Genomic DNA, 21,006 nt, shown 5'->3' with positions numbered 1-21,006 from the left:
AATGTTTTGCAACATGCATTAAGGTGCCTGTAGTCCATAACTAGACGATATGAATTGTCTGGCTTGGAGACAGGAAACAAAGGATTGTTCATTTGAGAGGTGCATGTTTCAATCACCCCCTGGTATTCAAGTTGATCTAAAATCTCCCTGACTTGTTTTTTAGCTTCTTGCTTAATGGGATACTGCCTTTGTGCAGTTGGTTCACTTTTTAATTGGATTTTGTGAGGAGAGTCCTCATCCCATCCTACATGATTTTTATATAATGCCGGTGCCTGGGCTACTGCCCATTTCCTTGCATAAGTATATTTTTTGTGAATCGGAATGTGATTCGAGAAGGCAGGCATTATCATTTCTTCGCCACAAGGGCACTCCCTGACAAACTCTGGGGGCCAATCTTTTTCAGCTAACAGAATATCATAGCCTTTTGAGAGTTTATCCCAAAATAGAGTCCTTATTTTCCTAGTCTTATCACCCTCTATACGCAATGTTATTTCGTATATCTTATGGGGCTCGCTAAGTCTGGTGTTGGCAGTTTCAACCTGAATGTATTCATTTGTGTCCACTGTCTCCAGATGACTCATCAAGATCTTGCGGGCTATAGTGATTTCTGCTGCACTGTCTAACATGGTCTGTGCCCACTCCCCGTTTTTCAACTGTGTCCTCAGTATTCTCGGCATGGTTGATTACGCTAATACTGGCTACCTTCTTTTCTGGAAATTGAGATTTTTCACTCTGAGCAGGTTCCTTGTCTTTGGACTTGGTGTGCGCTCCTGGGTCTGACCGTCCTCTTCTTTCCGATTTCTGCGAAAAAGATCGAGAGGGACGTGTATCAATACTTTGATATCTATCAGGTTTTTTCAAATGATCCCTATTTCTAAGGTTATATCTTTTCTTAGAGGGCTCCCTCTGGGGAGACTGGTGTTCTCGAGTCGGAGTTCTTTCCCTCCGTCGAGGAGACCTTCCTCTGGACTGGAATTTTTTTTCCTTGGGAGTGGATTGTTTATTTCCATCCCAGCTCTTTTTAGGAGTGTTTGAATTATTTTTAATAAATAATTTTACTAACTCTCTATATGCTTTTGTTAATTCTCTTATGTTAACTAAGAGTTCTTCTTTTGACATGTTTTCAATGTCCGGATGTGGTGTGTAGCTGGCTAGAACCGGCCACGTTGCTCCTGGTCTACCTAGTGGACCGAGCCTGGTAATATGATCATTATGTTTTAGGGCACCTTTAAACCAAAAGTAAGTGTTCTTGGTATTTTAATGGGATTTCAGTCTCCTCGAAAGGAGCGTACTCTTCCGGTGGATCCTCTACTGTATAGTAGTGGAACTCATGTGTTGCGGTGTTTGCAGCTGGAAATGTTATCCATGAATAGAATACCGCTGTCTGCCGATATTCGTGTGCCTCTATCTCGAAGACGACTGTGCCACCTTGTGTGGTCAGTCCATTTTCTATAAGTTTTAACGTTATAGATTTTCTTAAATGTGCCAGGATGATTATTGCACCCGGTTCAGTAGTCCCGTCGGGACCCTGCTGAGTCGCATTTAATGCCCCCCCCGGTGGTTCAGTTTTCTCCTGGCATTGTATAAATACAAGGTTTGCAGAGCAGGTCTCCAAGGAGACAAAGATTAGGTGCACAATATTTTGGAACACTATCCTTCAACGTTGAATAAACCAGAGCTTTACATAGGAATCTCTTCCTACTAATGCCGGGCGGATTTTAACCTTTCACCCACTCCAGACGTCTATTGGAGTATTTACGGGAGAAAGGGGTCTGTGTGAAAAATGCACGACTGAGTTAAACTAACGCAAGACGTTAGGGTATCGCCTTACCAAACGTTTGGGCGCCATGTAGTGTAGTTCCTATTTTCCCAATAGGCCCTGCGCATTGGAATAACAAACAGTAGTATCGACGTGGAAGTGCGGATCTTCCAGGCCTATAGTGACTATGCTAAACTTAATTGGGTTTGTTACCAACTAGCTCAGAGGTCACTGGAAACTTTCTTGACTGAATAGGAAGTGATCAGCTTCCCTGGTACAGCCAAGAAGGGATTCAGTTTTCAAACAACCGTGCAACATGACAACTTTGCTCCTCAGATAAGAGTCAATCTCTAGAGTTGTGTGAACAATAGACAGTTATTTTACTCAGTCAGTTGTTGTGCAGATTACTTTCACAATATGTCGAGAATAGAGAGACGGGTGTTTTCAATAAAGGGTAACATTTATTGAAGAGTCTTTCTTCTCGTACAAGAGAAATGAATTGCCACAATTGCAAGACTTGTTATTATAAAAAGTACGTACAGTAAAATGAGTATTGCAAAATAATACTGTAAAAGCATTGATATGGTTTCTTAGCCATACAATGGTTTAAAATGAATAAAACATATATACATTCATATATACATTTAGCTAACTTACTCAACTGGTGCTTCTAACTACGCCTACCCCAGTGTACCTGACCTAAGCCTAAAACCTGGGAGGGGAGTAAGTAAGTAGCAGTTTTAGTTAAGTTGGTTTTGCCAAGGTTTGCTTCAAGAATTCTCTCTAAGGGTTTAGTCAACACCATACCTCTGGAATAGAATGATGGAGGTCTGGTATCTCCTTCAGGGAACTCGATATCCAGTCACTCGCAAGAGTGGGCTGGAAATGCCGGGGCTGGATTTCTCGGCAGGAGAAAAGACAGCGTCTCTCTCAGCGCGTCGAGGAAGAGGAGGGGCAGCGTCCGCGGGCAGCTTGCATCTGCTGGGCTTTTGCAGGGGGACAGCTGTTCAGCTCCTATGTTCACCACACCATCGTTCGCTCGTTAGCAGCGATAGCAGTAGCGATGGTAGCATCAGCAAGACAGCAGCAACTTCAGCCTTTGCTTAAGGCAACGTTGGTAATATTTATACCTGAAAGGTGCCTTGTTTGACGTAAGTTTTTGGACATAAGACGTCAATAAAGATGTCACTAGGAAGTGATTGTCTATCAGTGCTCATTAGAGTTCTATTACTAATCAAAACATAGCAAGCGGGGCTTTCCCAGGTTGCTGAGTTTTTATCTTGTTGAAGAACTCGGAGTGTTAATCTAGGAATCTTAGATAGTAACTTCTGCTATGTCATTGCACTAATTAGCTGCAAAGGAAGTTGCAGAGGAAGCGATTCTGAAATGTGGCTCTGTTCGTGTGAGGCCAGAGACGAGTTTCTGAATATTGCATTTGATCGGTTATGCCAATATAGGGAATAAATGGATTTATAGCCGTATAGGGGCATAAGGTCACAGTATCGATCAGGGTCCTAGATTAGAACGCGACAATTCGAGTGGAAAGCCATCTATTCCCGGGGCTTTGTTGCGCGCTAGCGCCCTGATTGCTTGACTTAATTCTCTTCTCTAGCGCTTTCTTGTCTGCCTGCGGGACCTGGGGCAACGGTATTGATTGTAGAAAGTCAGCGGGTGTAGGAGTGTTGCTTGGTCTCGGGGCTTGATAAATGTTGGAATACTAAGTGTGGAAGACATGTAGGACATCTGGCTGTGACTGCCGGAGTGTGCCCATCTGGTCTGGTATCTCTGTGATGGGCTGCGTCTCCGGATTTTGTTTGGCGAGCCAGGCCAAGAGGGTTCCTCCTCTATTGCCCTCCCGGTGCACCCTGGTATTATACACCCTAAAATTATATTTGCGGAGGTCTCTCAGTGTTGCCGCGTAGCTGGTCTTTGCCCTCGCTACTTGTTCTACGGTGGCTTCGCCCTTGTCCTCTTTTTTCAAGAGGTCTGCTAGGGTGTGCTCTGCCCCCTGTAGCGCCTTCTCTAGTGTTCTACGTACCGCAACTATTTGCTGTATGCAGTGTTCCCTCGCCACGATCTTATAGGCATCCCGTTCGACCAGCCGTGATGTTGCTGTTCCCGCATTTAATGTGAAGTGTTCCTGGATATGTTCCCCATGTTCCTGTTTGAACACCTGATCTGTGAGGCATTCTCGCGGTAGCTTCCAGGTGGGTATGGGGGGAGGAGGGGTGGAGGGGGGGGGGGGGGGGGGGGGGTTAGGTGGTCTCCATCTGAGGGTGCGTCATGATCCGATAGTACCCTTCCCAAATAATCTGAATGTTGTACTTTGGGGAGTATACCTATAGAGCATAAAAATCTATTGAGGCGTACTCGTAAGTCATGAGGGATGGAGTGAAAGGAATATAGCTTAGTGGTGGGGTTCTTTTTCTCCATACATCTGCCAATGCCCACTGTTTTACTCACATGTTAAATAGTTCTGTTTGCCGGTGCGCTGGTGAATGCGCTGGCGGATTGTGCGACCTGTCAAGGGTGGTATCTAATACGCAGTTATAATCACCGCCAAGTATCCACAGAGTGTACGTATGTTGGGATAGCATTCCCGTGAGGCGATCCCAGAATGTGGCCTGTTCCACTGTTGACTCCAGAGGGCATTCTGGCTAACACCGTGGCAAAGCCCCCAGTGTCCGGTTCGGGTCAACATACCCGGTGATTGGGCTTTTTATCTAGCGGGGAGCCTCTGTTATGAGAGGCAGGTGGGCGACATAATTGTGCGAGAGTGATCCGCCTTGACTGCTGATGCCGTCCTCTGGGGGGGCGCTGGCTCAGTCCGTTTTTTTGGTCGGCCAATTCTCCTATGTGTTGATCCACCCAATTTCTAGCCTCTGTTGGATCCATGAAGAAGTGCGTGGATCCTCTATGGATTATCTTGAGGCGGGCCGGGAACAGGAGCGCATTTTGCGTGTTGTGTTGTCGTAGGGTGTGCTTCACAGCAAGGAACGTGGCAAGTTTGTTGTTGGACTGCCTGCGAGTAGTCCGGAAAAAGCATCACTTGTTTGTCCTGAACCCTGGGAGTTTGCCAGTCTGGCCACCCATAGTATTGTATCTCTGTCCTGATAGTGGAGTATCTAGAATAGAAACAGTCTGGGTGGGGATCCTGGTGGTGGTCTCCGGGCAAGCACCCTGTGCGCTCTATCGAGAAGAACGGCGAGAGGTCTTGTGTCTGGGTGAACGTTTTGATCCATTCTTCGATGTACCTTATGGGGTCTATCCCCTCCCTTCCCTCTGGCAGATTGATAGCGCTGATATTGCTCCTGCGGGAGCGTCCTTTCAGGTCATCCGTCTTACGCTCCAGAGCTCTCACTTTGGTCTGTAGATCTTGGATGGCCTCCTGATGAGATTTCATTTGTGGTTCACCATCTGTAATGTTCGCTCCCCTTGCTGGACTCTATCGGCTAGTTTCGGCTAGTTTCCTGTGATCGTCCCGTAACAAGCCAAACTTGTTTTCCATAGTCACTCTGGATTGTTCTAAAGCCGCCAACACTATCTAATTTAGCGGACATGGCGTCCGACGGAGGGCTCCCCGTTCTGTCCCATCTCTGAGGTGCCCGGGGAAGATTGCCTTGTCAGTGTCGTGCCTGGCGTCATGTTCAAGGCCCGTTGTCTCCCCATGGTCGTGTCTGGCAGGTGTTGTCCTCGTGCAGAGTCCTGTACGTACCGATCAAGTGGTGGCCAGACAGATGACAGTGGAACTCGCCTTTTCCGTCTTTATTTATGAATCCTACCTCGTCGTCCACCCGGCCGGTACCTCTACAGGGGTGCGATAAACTCAGATGTCTCTCGCTGCCGGTATTCAGAGTCTGCGCGGCCCGGGCAGTCCAGACCGCAAAGTTCCTGTGTCCCAGGAAGGGAGGATGGGGTCAGCCCACCGATGTCGCTTGTCGTTCTGTTCTTCCACGATAATGCCCGCCCTCTCACAGCCCAGACATTGCACCCAGGCGCGTCCCAAGGACCACGCGCCCGGGAACGGCTGGCGGTCTTGATCACTCCTCACCGGAGTCCCTCTGTTTTGGCCTCTGTACCTCTGTTCAGGGGTCGCTGGTGCGCGGTGCCTTATGTCCCCCCCGTCCTGGTGTTTTCTGGATTCAGGGGCCCCGGACGACGGGGGGCCCGCTATGAGATCTGCTCCTCCCCACCTTCAGCTCGCAGGCCTCACCGTTGTCTGTGGGGGGCTGCTGCTGTTCTGCGAGGTGACTGACGTGGTTGAGTGTTCATCGGGGATCCACTGACCCAGTCCTTACTCTACTCCTCATGTGGGGTCGGTGTATGGCGCCTCAGCCAGCCCGGGCCGTGCAGGGATGCCCCAGCCTTCTGCCCCTCAGGAGTTTGGTACTCTGTGCAAATACACCCCTCGTGGCGCAGGAGCCCGCTATAGGTCTTCCTTCTCCGCTGTCAGTTTTCAGGGCCCATTAGCCAGCACGGGGTCAGGGATCGCAGCATCGGGCTCTGGCTGCCGCAAAGACTCAAGCTAGACCACAGGCGGTGTTGGCACTAGCATGGAGTCACTGTAGGGGGGGGGGGGCTTTCCTGTCTTATATGGGCCTTGTTGTGGTGTGGTGTGGTCAAAGGCCCGTAGTGCTACTGTCCCTGTGGGTGTCCCCCCCCCAATGCGGGGGGGGGGGGGGTATGGGACGGGGAACAGGTGGCTCAGCCCCCACACTCGGCCGGCCCAGGAGGACCAGATTACCCAGGCCCTCCCACGCCAATGCACGCCATGGTCAGAAATGCACCTCCGGGTGCACAGGTACTCACTGCGGTCGTGGGGGTGTCTCGAGACGTCTGTCAGGAGACTCTGTTGCACCTGTGCTGTAGATTGCACTCCGGCTAGAGATTCACTGGCTCGGCGGGTCTCTTCTCTCCCGCCGACGGCAAATGGGCGCCGCCATTTTACACCCTCGGCGGGGCCGGGAGTCTGGTCCCGTAGCACTATGTCTAGGCCGGTCTGGGTCTGTTGCCGCACCTCTCCGGGGTCCGCACGATCAGTAGCATTCACCGCGCCGACTTACATCGCGGTGCAGGCATTTTTGGCAGAGTAGATTACATCTGGAGTGGGCCTCTGGTCGGAGCGCTAAGAAGGTGCATCCGCCATCTTGGCAGGCTTACCCACGCCCCCTCATACTAGACTGACACTTGACCAATAAATAATTACTGAAACCATTCCAATCGTCATTCTATGTATTCCGAGAAAAGGAAGCACAAGTGAATGAGCGAAAGACACTATTGTTTCCACGATACCTGAGGAATCAGGGTTGTCACTGTTCAGTGGTTGCCAGAAACTACATACTAGGGGTGGTAGTGGCACCGTAGAGCTAGCTGGTCTAACGGCTGACTCATCCTGTGGGGGTGCCCAGAGTGTCTGCACACCAAGCCCTTTCATCCCCCAACCACCTATAACAAACATTACTCTGTAGAAGTGGCCCCTCAACCTTCAGAAACATACCTGTAATAGCAAAAAACATACAAAGATGTTGAAAGAAGATTTTGACAGAAGCCAACAAAAATCGAGAAAAAAGCAGCTTTCAGTCTCAAAAAAGGACTTTTCCAAAAGGCTAGCAGTGTTGTGGCAGCCTTGCTCATATTGTATGTTATATGAAGTTCTTTGTTTAACGCTTGTGCTTCTGTGCTCATAAAGAGTATAGGGGATTATTCTAGTAATAAATACATATATTTTTTAATATATAACTTGTGTGGTGTCCTTTCATTTGATGTTAAAAGGATTGCATATGGTAAAACAGCTGGCTTCACATGCCCTCTGGAGTTTAGCCTAAGACTGCTTAGGTCCATGCTACCACTAGGATAACTGGTCTATAAGGTTGACCTACAACCAATCACCATAAGGGTGGTTTGGACTGGTGCAAGGTGCTCACTAGAATTAGTGATCATCATATACCAGGCCAACTTCTCACACACCACATCATGTGGGAGAGAAAAAGAATTCAGGTTGCCCCATTCAATCTCCAGGCATGAAGGTGTAAGGTCTGGAGGTGAGGGTGTAGAACCTGCCCCTCCATCTGAGAGAGGAGATCTGCCCTGAGAGGGAGACGGAGCAGCGGGCACGAGGAGAGGTGGAGAAGAAGATCTGTGTACCACACCCTTCTTGGCCAATCCGGGGCGATCAATATGACTTGGGCCCGATCTTGGCGAATCTTCCTCAGAACCCGAGGAATCAAGGGTATGGGAGGAAACGCGTAAAGGAGTTCAGAGTCCCAACTCAACTGAATCGCGTCCCCCAAAGCTCCAGGCATCGGATACTGGAGACTGCAGAATGACGGGCAGTGAGCATTCTCGTAAGTGGCAAATAGGTCCACCCGAGGAGTCCCCCACATCCGAAAGACATGACGAACCACCTCCGGATGAAGCCTCCACTCGCGATCGCCTGAGAACTGCCGACTGGGACGGTCTGCACGCACGTTCAGAACCCCGGCCAGATGATTTGCCATCAGACAAATCCGATGGTCCTGAACCCAGGATCAGAGACGCAGAGCCTCTCTGCAAAGGCACCGCGACCCCACTCCTTCCTGCTTGTTTACATACCACAATGCGGTAGTGTTGTCCGTCAGGACTTGAACTGACTTCACATCAGAGCTTACTCCCCGTCGGCGGCATCCTAATGAGGGACAATTTTGGGATCGAAACCATTCACTTTTAAGGAGCTATTCTTCGCTCCACTCGAATTTTGAGTTACCGGTTGGGTGGCCTCATCCCTTATAGACGGCACCTCCGACAAGAAGCCTCATCGGTCTGTCATTTAGAATACCAGGAGAAACTTCTCTGCTGGGTCGGCACCAAACCGGTCAGTTGGCCTCCATTCTGACGGATGGCATTTTTGAAAGAAAACTTTATTGGATCGGCTTCTTTTGTATTCAGTCTAGGAGATCATCTACAATAATTCGAGATCTTCTCGTAAATTGAAGTCTATATTTGCTCGAGACCCTATCAAAGTGGTCCCCACAATCTTATGGCCGATTCCTTCTACATATGCCCTCAGCTCTACAGAACCTTAATTTATAATAAGGAGTTGCAGAACCACATTTAATCATTTTCCACATCCTGAATAAAGTTATATGAGCAATAGACGGCTACCTGATGAAGGCGTGTATGCCGAAACGCGCGTTGTAGACATCTGCCGCACTGCCTGAATCAACGTTTCGTGTATCAATTGGATATGTATATACCTATGTTGGCTGCTCACTTTAATTAGATCTTTTTTTGAAATGATTATCTTTAAATTCTATATGTACAATTAAATGTCTGTTATATTTAAACAACTCATGAACTATACAAAAAAAAAATATTATCATAAGAAGAATTTTTCTATATGTAGACATGATTTATATTAGGGTGCTTTTCATAGAACTGTAGATATATAACTTTTGTTCATGGAGGTATTGCTATCAATGAGTTTCATTGTTATCTTTGCTAGCTATAATTTCTTTATACTAGTTCATTTCCCTTTGTTATAGCTAGCTATTTCTACAAGGGTCCCTTGCTTCCTAAATAGAAGATCTGTGTACCACACCCTTCTTGGCCAATCCGGGGCGATCAATATGACTTGGGCCCGATCTTGGCGAATCTTCCTCAGAACCAGAGGAATTAAGGGTATGGGAGGAAACGCGTAAAGGAGTTCAGAGTCCCAACTCAACTGAATCGCGTCCTCCAAAGCTCCCTGCATCGGATACTGGAGACTGCAGAATGACGGGCAGTGAGCATTCTCGTAAGTGGCAAATAGGTCCACCCGAGGAGTCCCCCACGTCCGAAAGACGTGACGAACCACCTCCGGATGAAGCCTCCACCCACTCGCGATCGCCTGAGAACTGCCGTCTGAGACGGTCTGCACGCACGTTCAGAACCCCGGCTAGATGATTTGCCATCAGACAAATCCGATGGTCCTGAACCCAGGATCAGAGACGCAGAGCCTCTCTGCAAAGGCACCGCAACCCCACTCTTCCCTGCTTGTTGACATACCACATCGCGGTAGTGTTGTCCGTCAGGACTTGAACTGACTGTACATGCATCCGTTATTACTGTGGCCACCGAAGGAGGAAGATGGAAGGGCCTTCCTTGAGACAGATTGCCCTCCACGGTCCACCAAGACAGATCCGTTGCAGCTTCTCTGGAGATCCTCCCTGAGATCTCTGTTGTGCTGATACCACTGCCTGCGGAGGCACCACTGGACTGCCCTCATGTGCCAGTGTGCATGGTTCGAGCAGACGGAGGACCTTCCGGACTGGAACGACCGCTCCATTGTAAAACAATGAAATAATTTCCTGTATGTCGCGAATCCTTTCAGGAGGAGGGAATGCCCGACACACAGTTGTATCCAGTAAAGCACCTATGAACAGGTTGCGCTGGGAGGGCACCAGGTGAGATTTAGGTACATTTATCAAAAAACCCAATCTGAACAACAACTGAGTTGTGACTTGCAGATGATGGAGCACCTTCTCTGGGGATTCTGCCTTGATCAGCCAATCGTCCAGATAAAGGAAAACTGGTATCCCTGATCTTCTGAGATGTACCGCCACCACTGCAATCACCTTAGTGAAGATTCGCGGCGCAGTAGTAAGACCAAACGGAAGGACCGCAAACTGGAAATGCTACAATCCCACCGTAAAACGGAGATACTTTCTGTGCGACTTCAGGATGGGGATGTGGAAATATGCATCCTGCAAGTCGATCAACACCATCCAGTCTTCTTCCAGCAGCGCTTGAAGAACCTGCGCAAGGTTGAGCATCTTGAACTTCTGCTTCAGAAAGAGGTTCAAGACCCTGAGATCCAGGATTGGACGAAGTCTGCCATCCTTCTTGGGGATCAGGAAATACCGGGAGTAGCATCCCTGACCCCTTCCCTGCTCCGGAACCACCTCTATCGCACCTTTTCTCAGCAACGCCAGGACTTCTTCCTGCAGGAGTAGCAGGTGATCCTCTGAGCAAAACCCTTGGCAAGGAGGGTAATCCGGAGGGAATTCCCGAAAGGGAAGAGCATACCCATTCTCCGCGAGATTGAGAACCCAAAGGTCCGATGTGACCGATTCGCAATCTCTTAGAAAATAGGTTAGCCGACCCCCCACAGGACCCGCATGATCCGGAATGGCAGATCTAGGGCTGCTCTGCTGATGTTGGAGGGGGGCGAGGAGAGGAAGAGGAGGAGGAGGAGGAAGCTCGAGGACGAGCTCTTTGTTTGCCCCTGTATGACTTATATAGTGGATTTTGCTGTTGTTGCATCGGCTTGTAGGGACGAAAGGAGGACCTCCCAAAACCCCTATACCTTTTGCTAACAGTTCCCCTAGATTGTAAACCCAAGGATCTGGCCGTAGCTCTGCTGTCTTTGAATCTCTCAAACGCAGCATCAGCCTTTTTTCCGAAAAGGCCAGAGCCATTAAAAGGTAGATCCATTAAGGCAGCCTGGACATCCGCAGAGAATTTGGAGGACTTCAACCAGGCCGCTCTTCTGGTGGCAACTGAAGATCCCATTACTCTCGCCACCGAGTCAGCTGTGTCAAACCCATTCTGGATGACCTGCTGAGTAGCAGCTTGAGTGTCAACAAGCACCTCGCTAAAATGTTTTCTGTCCTCCTCTGGAATTTTAGGAACTAGCTGTTTCACACAATGCATCAACGCATGGATACGCCCCAAGAGGCATATAGCATTTGTTGACTTGAGAGCCATACTCGCCGAGGAAGACTTTCTTTGCGGCTTGGTCCTGCTTTTTAAATTCCTTGTCCCTGGAGGGACAGCACCTGCAGATTTCTTGGAGCAGGCAGCCTGCACCACTAAACTCTCCGGCAAAGGGTGCTTAGATAAAAAGTCTGGGTCACCAGGAGCCACCCTGTGTCTTCTTGCAACAGCTTTTGAAACAGCAGGAGCTGTAAGAGGTCTATTCCACACCTCCAAGATTGGTTCCGTCAAAGCATCATTGAAAGGAAGCATGGGTTCTACACCAGAAGATGGAGAGTGGAGGACTTCTGTCAAAATATTCAACTTGTACTCTACAGTAGGTAGAGTTAAATTCAAAATATCCGCGGCCTTCCTGATGACAACGTGATATGGTGCCACATCTTTAGAAAGGGCATCCGTGACAGAGGCCAACTCCCAATCCGGAGACAGTTCCAGTCCACTAGCCTCCCTTAAGTCATCGAAGAAATCCTCTGATTCCTGAAGCTCACCCTCTTCCATCTCAGCTTCTCTGCTCCTCCAGAAGTCGCTGAGCCTCACGTCTCGACCTCTCCTTCAGGAACGGCGTCGGTGGATCCGGAATAGACTCCGACGGAGTCAAAGCCGGCGTCGAACTCGGAGCCGGTGGACCAGGCTGCTGCGCTCGAGGTTGGACCGGAACCGGTGACTAAGGCATCGGCGTCTAAGGCTTCGGCAGCCCCGAGAAATGCCAAGGCGGTGTCGGAGCCGGCATAAATGGCATGAACTGCACCAGAGCATAAGACTGGGGAACTCCCAGGTTAAATGCCATCGGACCCATGGGACCAGCTGGTGCTCCAGAGGGGTACAAGGCTCTTGTAGACACCATACATAGCGTTTAAAAACTGCGTAGGGTCTTGTCCTGGGCCCGAAAAGGAGGGTATGAACCCACAGGCTGCTCTCGAGGAAGCACCGAATTCGCCTCAACTTCAGGTTGGTGACCCGCAGTCGCCGAACACTCAGGCAGTGGAGCGTCTTCGTCCTCTGGAGCTGGAGATCAAGACGGCGCCAGAGAGGGATTCGACAACGGAGCCAGTGAATGCTCCGGCGACTCCATGGGCGTAGCTTCACCTTCCGGATACAGAACCACTGGAGAAGGAGATACATCATCCTTACGATGCCTTCTCACTGGCGACTTCGGTCACGAATCTGCATCATTCCCAGAATGGTGTCGAGAAACAATCCTTCCTCTTCCTATGCTTCTTTTTATTCGACCTGGAAGCATGCCACGATGACGACCTCGAGGGCGACTTCGAACGAGACCTCGACCGCCTCGATCGCGACCTCGAGCTCTTCCTGTCCTTTTTACCTTTCATCTTGGCAACCAGGAGCTTCGCCTCTCTCTCACGAAGGGCCTTGGGATTCATTTTCCTACAGGATGGACACCCTTGAACATCATGGTCTGAGCTCAGGCACCAAACCCAGTCTTCATGCGGGTCCATGATAGACATAATTTTCCCGCATTCACCACACGGCTTGAATCCGGTCTTCTTCGATGACATATCGACTGTAGAAAGCGATACAAGAAAACCAACAAACAGTAACAAAGTTACTATCAAAGCTACAGAGGATCCCTCGAAAACCGGTAGCGTAGATGACGTGAAAAAAAGGGAACTGATGCCATCACGCCGACGTGGGCCTATTATGGAGTCGGTGACATCAGCGGAGCCCATGTCTCACCAGACCACCACCGCCGTCCCCCGTCGAGGATCACCAAGCTGCAATGTCCAGGACTCCTCCTCTTCCCTGGACCACTGAGGGACGTGCCAGCGGTGCGAAATGGCAGCCGCTCCCGCAACTTTCTTTGTAGAGAGACTGCCCCCGTTGTCTATGGGCGCCTTCCCGCCCATAGACATACTTCAGCTGAAACCGTTTATATAATTAGTAAATGAGCACCATTTCCCGGTTTATGTTTCTTTCCTGCTGATTAGAGTGGGTTTTACTTTGTTAACTGGTGTTTTAAATGAAACTTATCTTATTTTACTGATCTGGCTAATTGCATTTGTTCACACGATTAAGACAATAGTCTTGTTTTCTTGCCAAAACCGTTTTTCATTTTGAAATGTATACATTATAAAAACGGATTTGGGGATGCAGTATAGGCACAAAGATATATATATATATTTTAGAAATATAGGTCAAACCTGAGGACGAAGAAGTAGAAAGTGATGATATGCATATTTCAAAGCTACAAATCCACCTCAGAATGCAAATGCTACTTACCAGTATGCATCTGTTCTTGGCATGTAGGGCTGCTGACATTCATATCTGTGCATAGTCCGCCACCTAGTGTTGGGTCCGGATGATTGCACATTGTTGTCCTGGAAGAGTCTTCGAAGTATCACGAGATAGGTGGCTCCTCCCCTGGACTACAGTGCGCATGGGCATCGCCTCCATCCCCAGATTGTTTTTAGCCATAGGCAGAGATGGAGTGAAGAAGTGAGTGATGACCATGCTATGAGCATATGTTTGTATATGAATACATACTGCAGCTGCTACAGGCGCCGGGGAGGAGGGTGGGCGATATGAATGTCAGCAGCCCTACATGCCAAGAACAGATGCATACTGGTAAGTAGCATTTGCAGTTCGAGGCATGTGGGCTGCTGAATTCATATCTGTGCATAGAATACATAGCAGTCCCTCCATTAGCGGCGGCCGCCCGTGCCAGCTGCAGCAGTCTGAAAAAGCGTTCTCAGAACAGCCTGACCAACAGCTGCCTGTTGTTTTGAGTGCACGTCTACACAGTAGTGCTTAGTGAAAGTATGAGTGGTAGACCATGTGGCTGCTCTACAGATGTCTTCTAAGGGAATGTTACCTAAGAATGCCATAGAGGCCCCCAACTTCCTAGTGGAGTGGGCCCTCGGTGGTATAGTGAGAGTGCGCTTTGCTTTAGCGTAGCAGATCTGAATGCACTTTACTATCCATCTAGCTATTCCTGCTTTGGAGATTGCATTTCCCTTGTGTTGAGTGGCAAAAGCAATAAAAAGTTGTTTGGTTTTGCGGAAATCTTTTGTCCTGTCCACATAATACATCAAGGCCCTCTTCACATCAAGAGTGTGGAGCATCCGCTCCGCCAGCGTCTCTGGGTTTTGGAAGAACACCGGCAATTCAATAGTTTGGTTTATGTGAAACTGTGAGACCACTTTGGGCAAGAATTTAGGGTTAGTGCGGAGCACCACCCTGTTGGCATGTACCTGGAAGAAAGGTTCTTGGATGGTGAGCGCCTGCAGTTCGCTAACCCTCCGTAGTGATGTGATTGCTACTAAGAAAGCCACCTTCCAGGTCAGAAACTGCAGTTCGCAAGAGTGTAGTGGCTCAAAGGGGGGACCCATCAGCCTTGTAAGAACCACATTGAGGTTCCATTCCGGAGCTGGTGGAGTCCTTGGTGGAATGACTCTTTTGAGTCCTTCCAGAAAAGCCTTGATAGCAGGGACCTTAAAGAGTGACAGGTGTTGCCTATTTTGGAGGTATGCTGCCATAGCCGACAGGTGAATGCGGATGGAAGAGTAGGCAAGATTACACCGATACAGGTGAAAGAGGTAGCATATGATGTTTTGAATGGAAGCGTCTAGCGGGTCAATGCTGTGCTCCACGCAGTAGACGACAAACCTCTTCCATTTAGCCGCATAACAAGCTCTAGTAGTGGGCTTTCTCGCCTCCCGAATGATGTCCATGCAGTCGGGAGGAAGATTGAGGTAGCCAAACTCTAGGACTTCAGGAGCCAGATCGCCAGGTTGAGCTGTTGCAGATCTGGGTGCTGAATGTCGCCATGGCTCTGCGTCAAAAGGCTGGGAGTGAGATGAAGCCGTTGATGCGGTACCACAGAGAGTTCCAGAAACGTGGTGTACCATGGTTGGCGAGCCCACGTTGGAGCAACCAGGATGAGCGTCATCGAGTGTTGCCTGAGCTTGCGTGCCACCAGCGGTATCAGAGGTGCTGGGGGAAAAGCGTACGCAAATCTGCCTGACCAGTTCATCCACATCGCATTGCCCTGTGATTGGGGGTGTGGGAACCTGGCGGCGAAGCTTTGGCATTTTGCGTTCTCCTTTGTGGCGAACAGGTCTATCTCTGGATGACCCCACCTTTGGAAGTACGGTTGGAGTACTGATGGATGTAACTCCCACTCGTGCATCTGATGGCTGTGTCTGCTGAGCAGATCCGCCATCTGGTTGTCCTTGCCTGGGAGATGTTCTGCCATGAGGAAGATGTTCCTCTGAATGGCCCACTTCCACATGCTCTGAGCCAGATGAGACAGCTGTGGAGAGTGTGTTCCCCCTTGCTTCTGGATGTAGTACATGGCCGTCATGTTGTCCGTCCGGATCAACACGACCTTGTTGCACAGATGTACTTTGAACGCCTTTAAGGCCATGAAGATTGCCATCAGTTCCAACACATTGATGTGCATCTTCCTTTGCTGAAGTGTCCATAGTCCCTGCACTGTGTAATGGAGTACATGCGCTCCCCATCCCTGGAGAGAGGCGTCCGTTGTCAGGATGATCTGTGGGACAGGCTCTTGGAATGGTCGGCCCTTGCAAAGGTTTTGTGGATTCCACCAATGCAGAGAGTTGTACGCCCGACCGCTCACCAACACTAGGTCTGTCAGTTGCCCATGAGCCTGAGTCCACTGACGTGCCAGGCACTCCTGAAGCGGACGCATATGTAGTCTCGCGTGCGGGACAATGGAGATGCAGGAGGCCATCATGCCTATCAACTGCATGAACACCCTCGCTGGAAGCGAGGTCTGGGGTCTGAATCGTTGGATCAGCGCCTGGATACCGGCGATTCTCACTGAACTCGGCTGCGCAGTGGCCGCCAGAGTGTTGATCGTCGCGCCCAGATACTGTCGCACGTGGGCGGGCTGGAGATGGGACTTTGGGTAGTTCAGAGAGAATCCCAGATCGTGCAGGAGGTGAATGGTGCGTGACACGTGGTCTACGCACTGCTGTTCCGTCTTTGCCTGAATAAGCCAGTCGTCTAGGTATGGAAAGACATGGACGTGCTGGCGACGGAGATGCGCTGCTACAGTCGCTAGGCATTTGGTGAAAACTCTTGGTGCCGTGGTGACCCCGAACGGCAGGACTCTGAACTGGTAATGCTGGTCCAAGATCTTGAATCTGAGATACTTTCTGTGTGAAGGATGCAGGGGAATATGGAAATAGGCATCCTTCAGATCCAGCGTTGCTAGGAAGTCCCCCCGTTGAAGCAGGGGAAGCACCTGCTGCAATGTGAGCATATGGAAGTGCTCTGAGTTGATGTACCAGTTCAGGGGCCTGAGGTCCAGGATCGGCCTGAGTGATCCGTCCTTTTTGGGGATTAGAAAATACAGGGAGTAAACCCCTGTTCCCCGTTCTTGCAATGGAACGAGCTCTATCGCCCCTTTTTGCAGCATGATTAGGACTTCTTGCTGCAACAAGGTCAAGTGCTCGTCGGACATAGCACGGCCTCTTGGCGGTATGTCCGGTGGAATGGACGTAAGTTCTAGACAGTACCCGTACTGGATAAGAGACCTCACCCACCTGTCCGTGGTGATGGACCTCCACGCCGGCAGGAACTGCTGTAGTCTCCCCCCGACAGGTGTTGTGTGATCGGGGGGAAGTGACAAGACGTCACTGCTTGTTGGAGGCGGTGGACCTGGAGGCATTGTTTCCACGTCCTCTGCCTTTGATATTATTGCCTCTGTAGCCACCCCTGCCCTTGTTGTTGTTATACGAGGACTGGGTGTTACCCTTGTAGTATTGCGTGGGCTGGGATGCCTGGCCTCTTGAGGTGCCTCTTGAATTGGGGCGGCGAAAGGAACCACCCCGAAACTGCTGACTTTGTAAAGCCCCCATAGACTTGGCAGTTTCGGTATCTTTCTTCATTTTTTCTAGGGAGGCATCCACCTCAGGGCCGAACAGATGGTCAGGATTCACCGTTTGACCCAGTAATGTGGTTTGTATGTCGGGCTTGAACCCAGAAATTCGAAGCCAGGCATGGCGTCTAAGTAACACGCTTGTATTGATAGCCCTGGAGGCAGTGTCTGCTACATCTAGGGCACATTTGATGGATGCATTAGTAATGAGTTTACCCTCCTGAATGAGCATCTCCCCCGCCTCCTTGTATTGGTCAGGCAAGTGTTGTAGGATGGCCTCTAATGTGTCATAATGGGCCCTATCATAACGTGCAAGCAGGGCTTGGGTGTTAGAGATCCTCCAGATGTTTGCTGCCTGTGCAGCAATGCGTTTGCCTGATGCCTCAAAGATCTTTGACTCTTTGTCTGGGGGAGGAGCATCACCAGTAGTCTGCGAATTCGCCCTCTTTCGAGCGTTGGACACCACCAGGGAGTCCAATGGCAAATGTCCCTTAATATACGTGGGATCCGTGGGCGCCGCCTTATACTTCCTGTCGATGCGAGGATTGACCACCCGCGCCCGGGTGGGCTCCTTGAATACCTCCTGTGCATGCTTCAGCACCCCTTTGAGCATAGGTAGCGTCTTGACTTGCTTTTCGGCTACCGAGAAGGTGTCGACTAAGAAGTCCGCATCCACAGGGTCTGAGTGCAGTTCGACGTCATGGTTCGCTGCAGCTCTCTCTATTAAGGCATTAAACGCCGCCGAGTCCTCCGTCGGGGACGTCTTCGCGGCGAAAAGTTGAGTGTCCTGGCCTGACTGCAGGTCGTCCGTGTCGCCTCCTGCCGTCCAGGGCACCTGCTCCTCTTCCGGATCCGAGTACGCAGGATAGTTGTACTCGTCGTCCTCCACGTCCACATCAGGCACTGGGGAATGGGCCGGCGAGCGTTCCATGGCTTGTGGAGACAGAGGTTCCATCAGAGCCGAAGAGTCCGCAGAGTACTTTTTGCTCTTAAGTGGAATCCTAAAAGGTTCCAATGGCGGCTCCGACGTAATTTTTCGTTTGAGGAGCGACAATTTTCCGGTGTTGGCGTCGATGGTCACCTCTCGACGTTCCTCCACCGCGAGCGGTTGGAGCCGAAGCTTCGACACCACCAAGGCAGCTTTCGGCGTCAATACTTCCTGAGAATGTCCGCCCTGCTTAGGCGCGAAGGCCTTCGGCGCCGACTTGGGAGGAAGGGTAAAACGGATGGGCGTTTGTTCCTTGGCAGGCTTCGGCGTGGGCCTAGGCACGACAGTGTCCTGGCTGGGAACCACAGTGGACTGTTGGATCCGCTTCAAGGATTCTCCCACCTTCTTTGTAAGGGACGCCGAGGGCTGAACCGTCTCGAGCGCCTCTTCGTCTCCGAGAGCCCGGTCGCCGGCAGGCCTCTTTTTCGGTGCCGACGCCCCTTGGCCTGTCGCACCGTCGGCGTGACGCTTCTTCGAAGCCGTCTTCGGGTCCGCGACCCCTTTCGGTGCCGACGCAGCCGCGTCGGAAGTCTTCACCTTCGGTGCCGACCCAGAGGACTTCGGGTCGGCCATTTTGGCGCGGCTCTTGTGGTCGGCCATCTTGGCGTGGCTCTTGTGGTCGGCCATTTTGGGTTTCGTGGAAGTTGACGCCTCCAGAACCTTCTTCACCAACGCCAGTTTCGGTTTCGGTTTCGCATCCGAGGGTGCGGGACCGGTTGGCTTCACTTTCGTTTTCTTGCTAGAAATGTCCGTGACCGGGCCCGGAGGCGGGGACGTAGGACTTATAGTAAGATCTCGGGTAAGGCCCGAAGGCGATCCCTCGACCTGGGCCGTATGACGGGGGGAAACCCCGGAGTCCGGTTGGGGATGCTCTTCCTCCGAGCTATCTCCCATCGTGGCACAAATCAGTTCGTCGTCCCCTACCTCACCGGAGACTTCGTCGCAGGCCTCCTCGTCCGCGTCGTAGGTCTCTTCCTCGGACGCGGGGCCAGAGTCCGACTCCTGTACGTCGTCCTCCTCCTCGATCGATTCCTGAAAGATGTCATCAGGTGGGGGTGCCGAAGCCGACAACTGTGCCTGGAGTCGATTAGCCCGGCGAATCTTCAAAGTTTTCTTACTCCTAAACTTTGAACACGCCATGCAGGTGTCTTCACGGTGATCCGGTGACAAGCATGTGTTGCACACGGGGTGCACGTCGAGGTGCGAATATTTCGAGTGACATAGCGGACACTTCTTGAATGGAGTCCGCTCCATAGCAAATGCGGTAGTGTAGGCCCGTCCGCGTCGAAGCACGTGGAAGGGCAGTAGGAGATTGGAGCTGAGAGTCAGTAAGAGAACCCGAACGCAACTATACCGACGCCCAGCCTAAAGACCTTTTGGTCTCAAGTATATCGAACAACTATCGGTTCCGAAGGAGGGAACCGAAAACACATCCGAACCCTATGGCGGAAAAAAACAATCTGGGGATGGAGGCGATGCCCATGCGCACTGTAGTCCAGGGGAGGAGCCACCTATCTCGTGATACTTCGAAGACTCTTCCAGGACAACAATGTGCAATCATCCGGACCCAACACTAGGTGGCGGACTATGCACAGATATGAATTCAGCAGCCCACATGCCTCGAACTTCTCTGCCCTAGCAATGGAGCAGACTAATAAAATATGTTCCAAAAAAACAGGGCAAGAGCAGTATTATCCGATTAGGAGGCTTGCAAGAGACAATGATATTTAATAGTTTGTAAGCATGCCGATCTAAAGGCACAAACCTCTCTGCTACAGCCAGCAAACGCTCGGGTCGAAAAGTTCCTTCTGTGTCAATGTACATAGCCTTTCCTTCGCCACCACCTCGGTCGATTGGGAGCTAGAAAGAAATGCAAAAACATGCAAGGGTGAATATGTCATCAGAAACAGAATATAAAAAAATAATTTTAGTAAAGAAAATTTGAGGCATTTCACTATAACGCAACAACTTATGCTTTCATTTGTATGAAGTTAAGATACAAATAAAAATCTGTTTAAGAACTAGTCCTTAAAACATAGTTCATTGTAGTGTGAACAAACATAAAGACCATTCAGTATTACTTTGATATAGCAGAAGGAAGGACTTCCAATCCATTGCACATTTGTCATAGTAGTCTAAATGATAAGCGCTCTATCATACACATTTTCTCGTTTATAAGAAGGTGGCAAAACCCAAAAGGAGGAATGAAAACTAAACATAAAAAACACATGGGATAGTGAATCCAGGGTCACCATAGTGCACTGAGGCACTGGTTAGGCTAAAAAGTGATTACAAAATAGCTACCTAGCTCATTTTTGTAAGGAGTTTTCCATTTACGGACTGAAGTCTAACTATAAAACTATTTTGAATTTGCAAAAGGGAGAAAAAACCCAAATTTAGTTACTTTTATAGTGATCGCGGATCTCTCTTTGGTCATTAGGGCGTCTTTATTAACCAATCCCCCTAAACCGCTTCTGACGTTATGATCACTCTGTGTAGTAGTTCCAAAGCATTTCAAAATAATCCAATTTAAGGGAAAACTGTCTCGGCGCAAACACACACACAAGAAATGGAGGTTAGCAAGGATTAAGAGAACTACATAGAGAACTTCCATATTAGCACATTTTGCTTTTTAAATATCCAGCTGGCAGATAATCAAAA

At 50.0% G+C, this 21,006-nt stretch overlaps 1 protein-coding gene across 1 annotated transcript in view; it reads right to left on the bottom strand.

The window, feature by feature from the left end:
• RAD51 (RAD51 recombinase) overlaps nucleotides 1-21,006 on the bottom strand; it is a 276,922-nt gene that overhangs the window by 130,134 nt on the left and 125,782 nt on the right. The window contains exon 6 of the mRNA XM_086937421.1: nucleotides 20,111-20,205. Coding sequence (XP_086793547.1) covers nucleotides 20,111-20,205 — 95 coding nt within the window. The remainder of the gene's footprint in view (nucleotides 1-20,110; nucleotides 20,206-21,006) is intronic.

This window comes from Lissotriton vulgaris, chromosome 9 (assembly GCF_964263255.1).
Source record: "Lissotriton vulgaris chromosome 9, aLisVul1.2, whole genome shotgun sequence".
NCBI lineage: Eukaryota > Metazoa > Chordata > Amphibia > Caudata > Salamandridae > Lissotriton > Lissotriton vulgaris.
The sequence above is the reverse complement of the archived record's forward strand: the minus strand, read 5'-3'. Positions and strand labels throughout refer to the sequence as shown.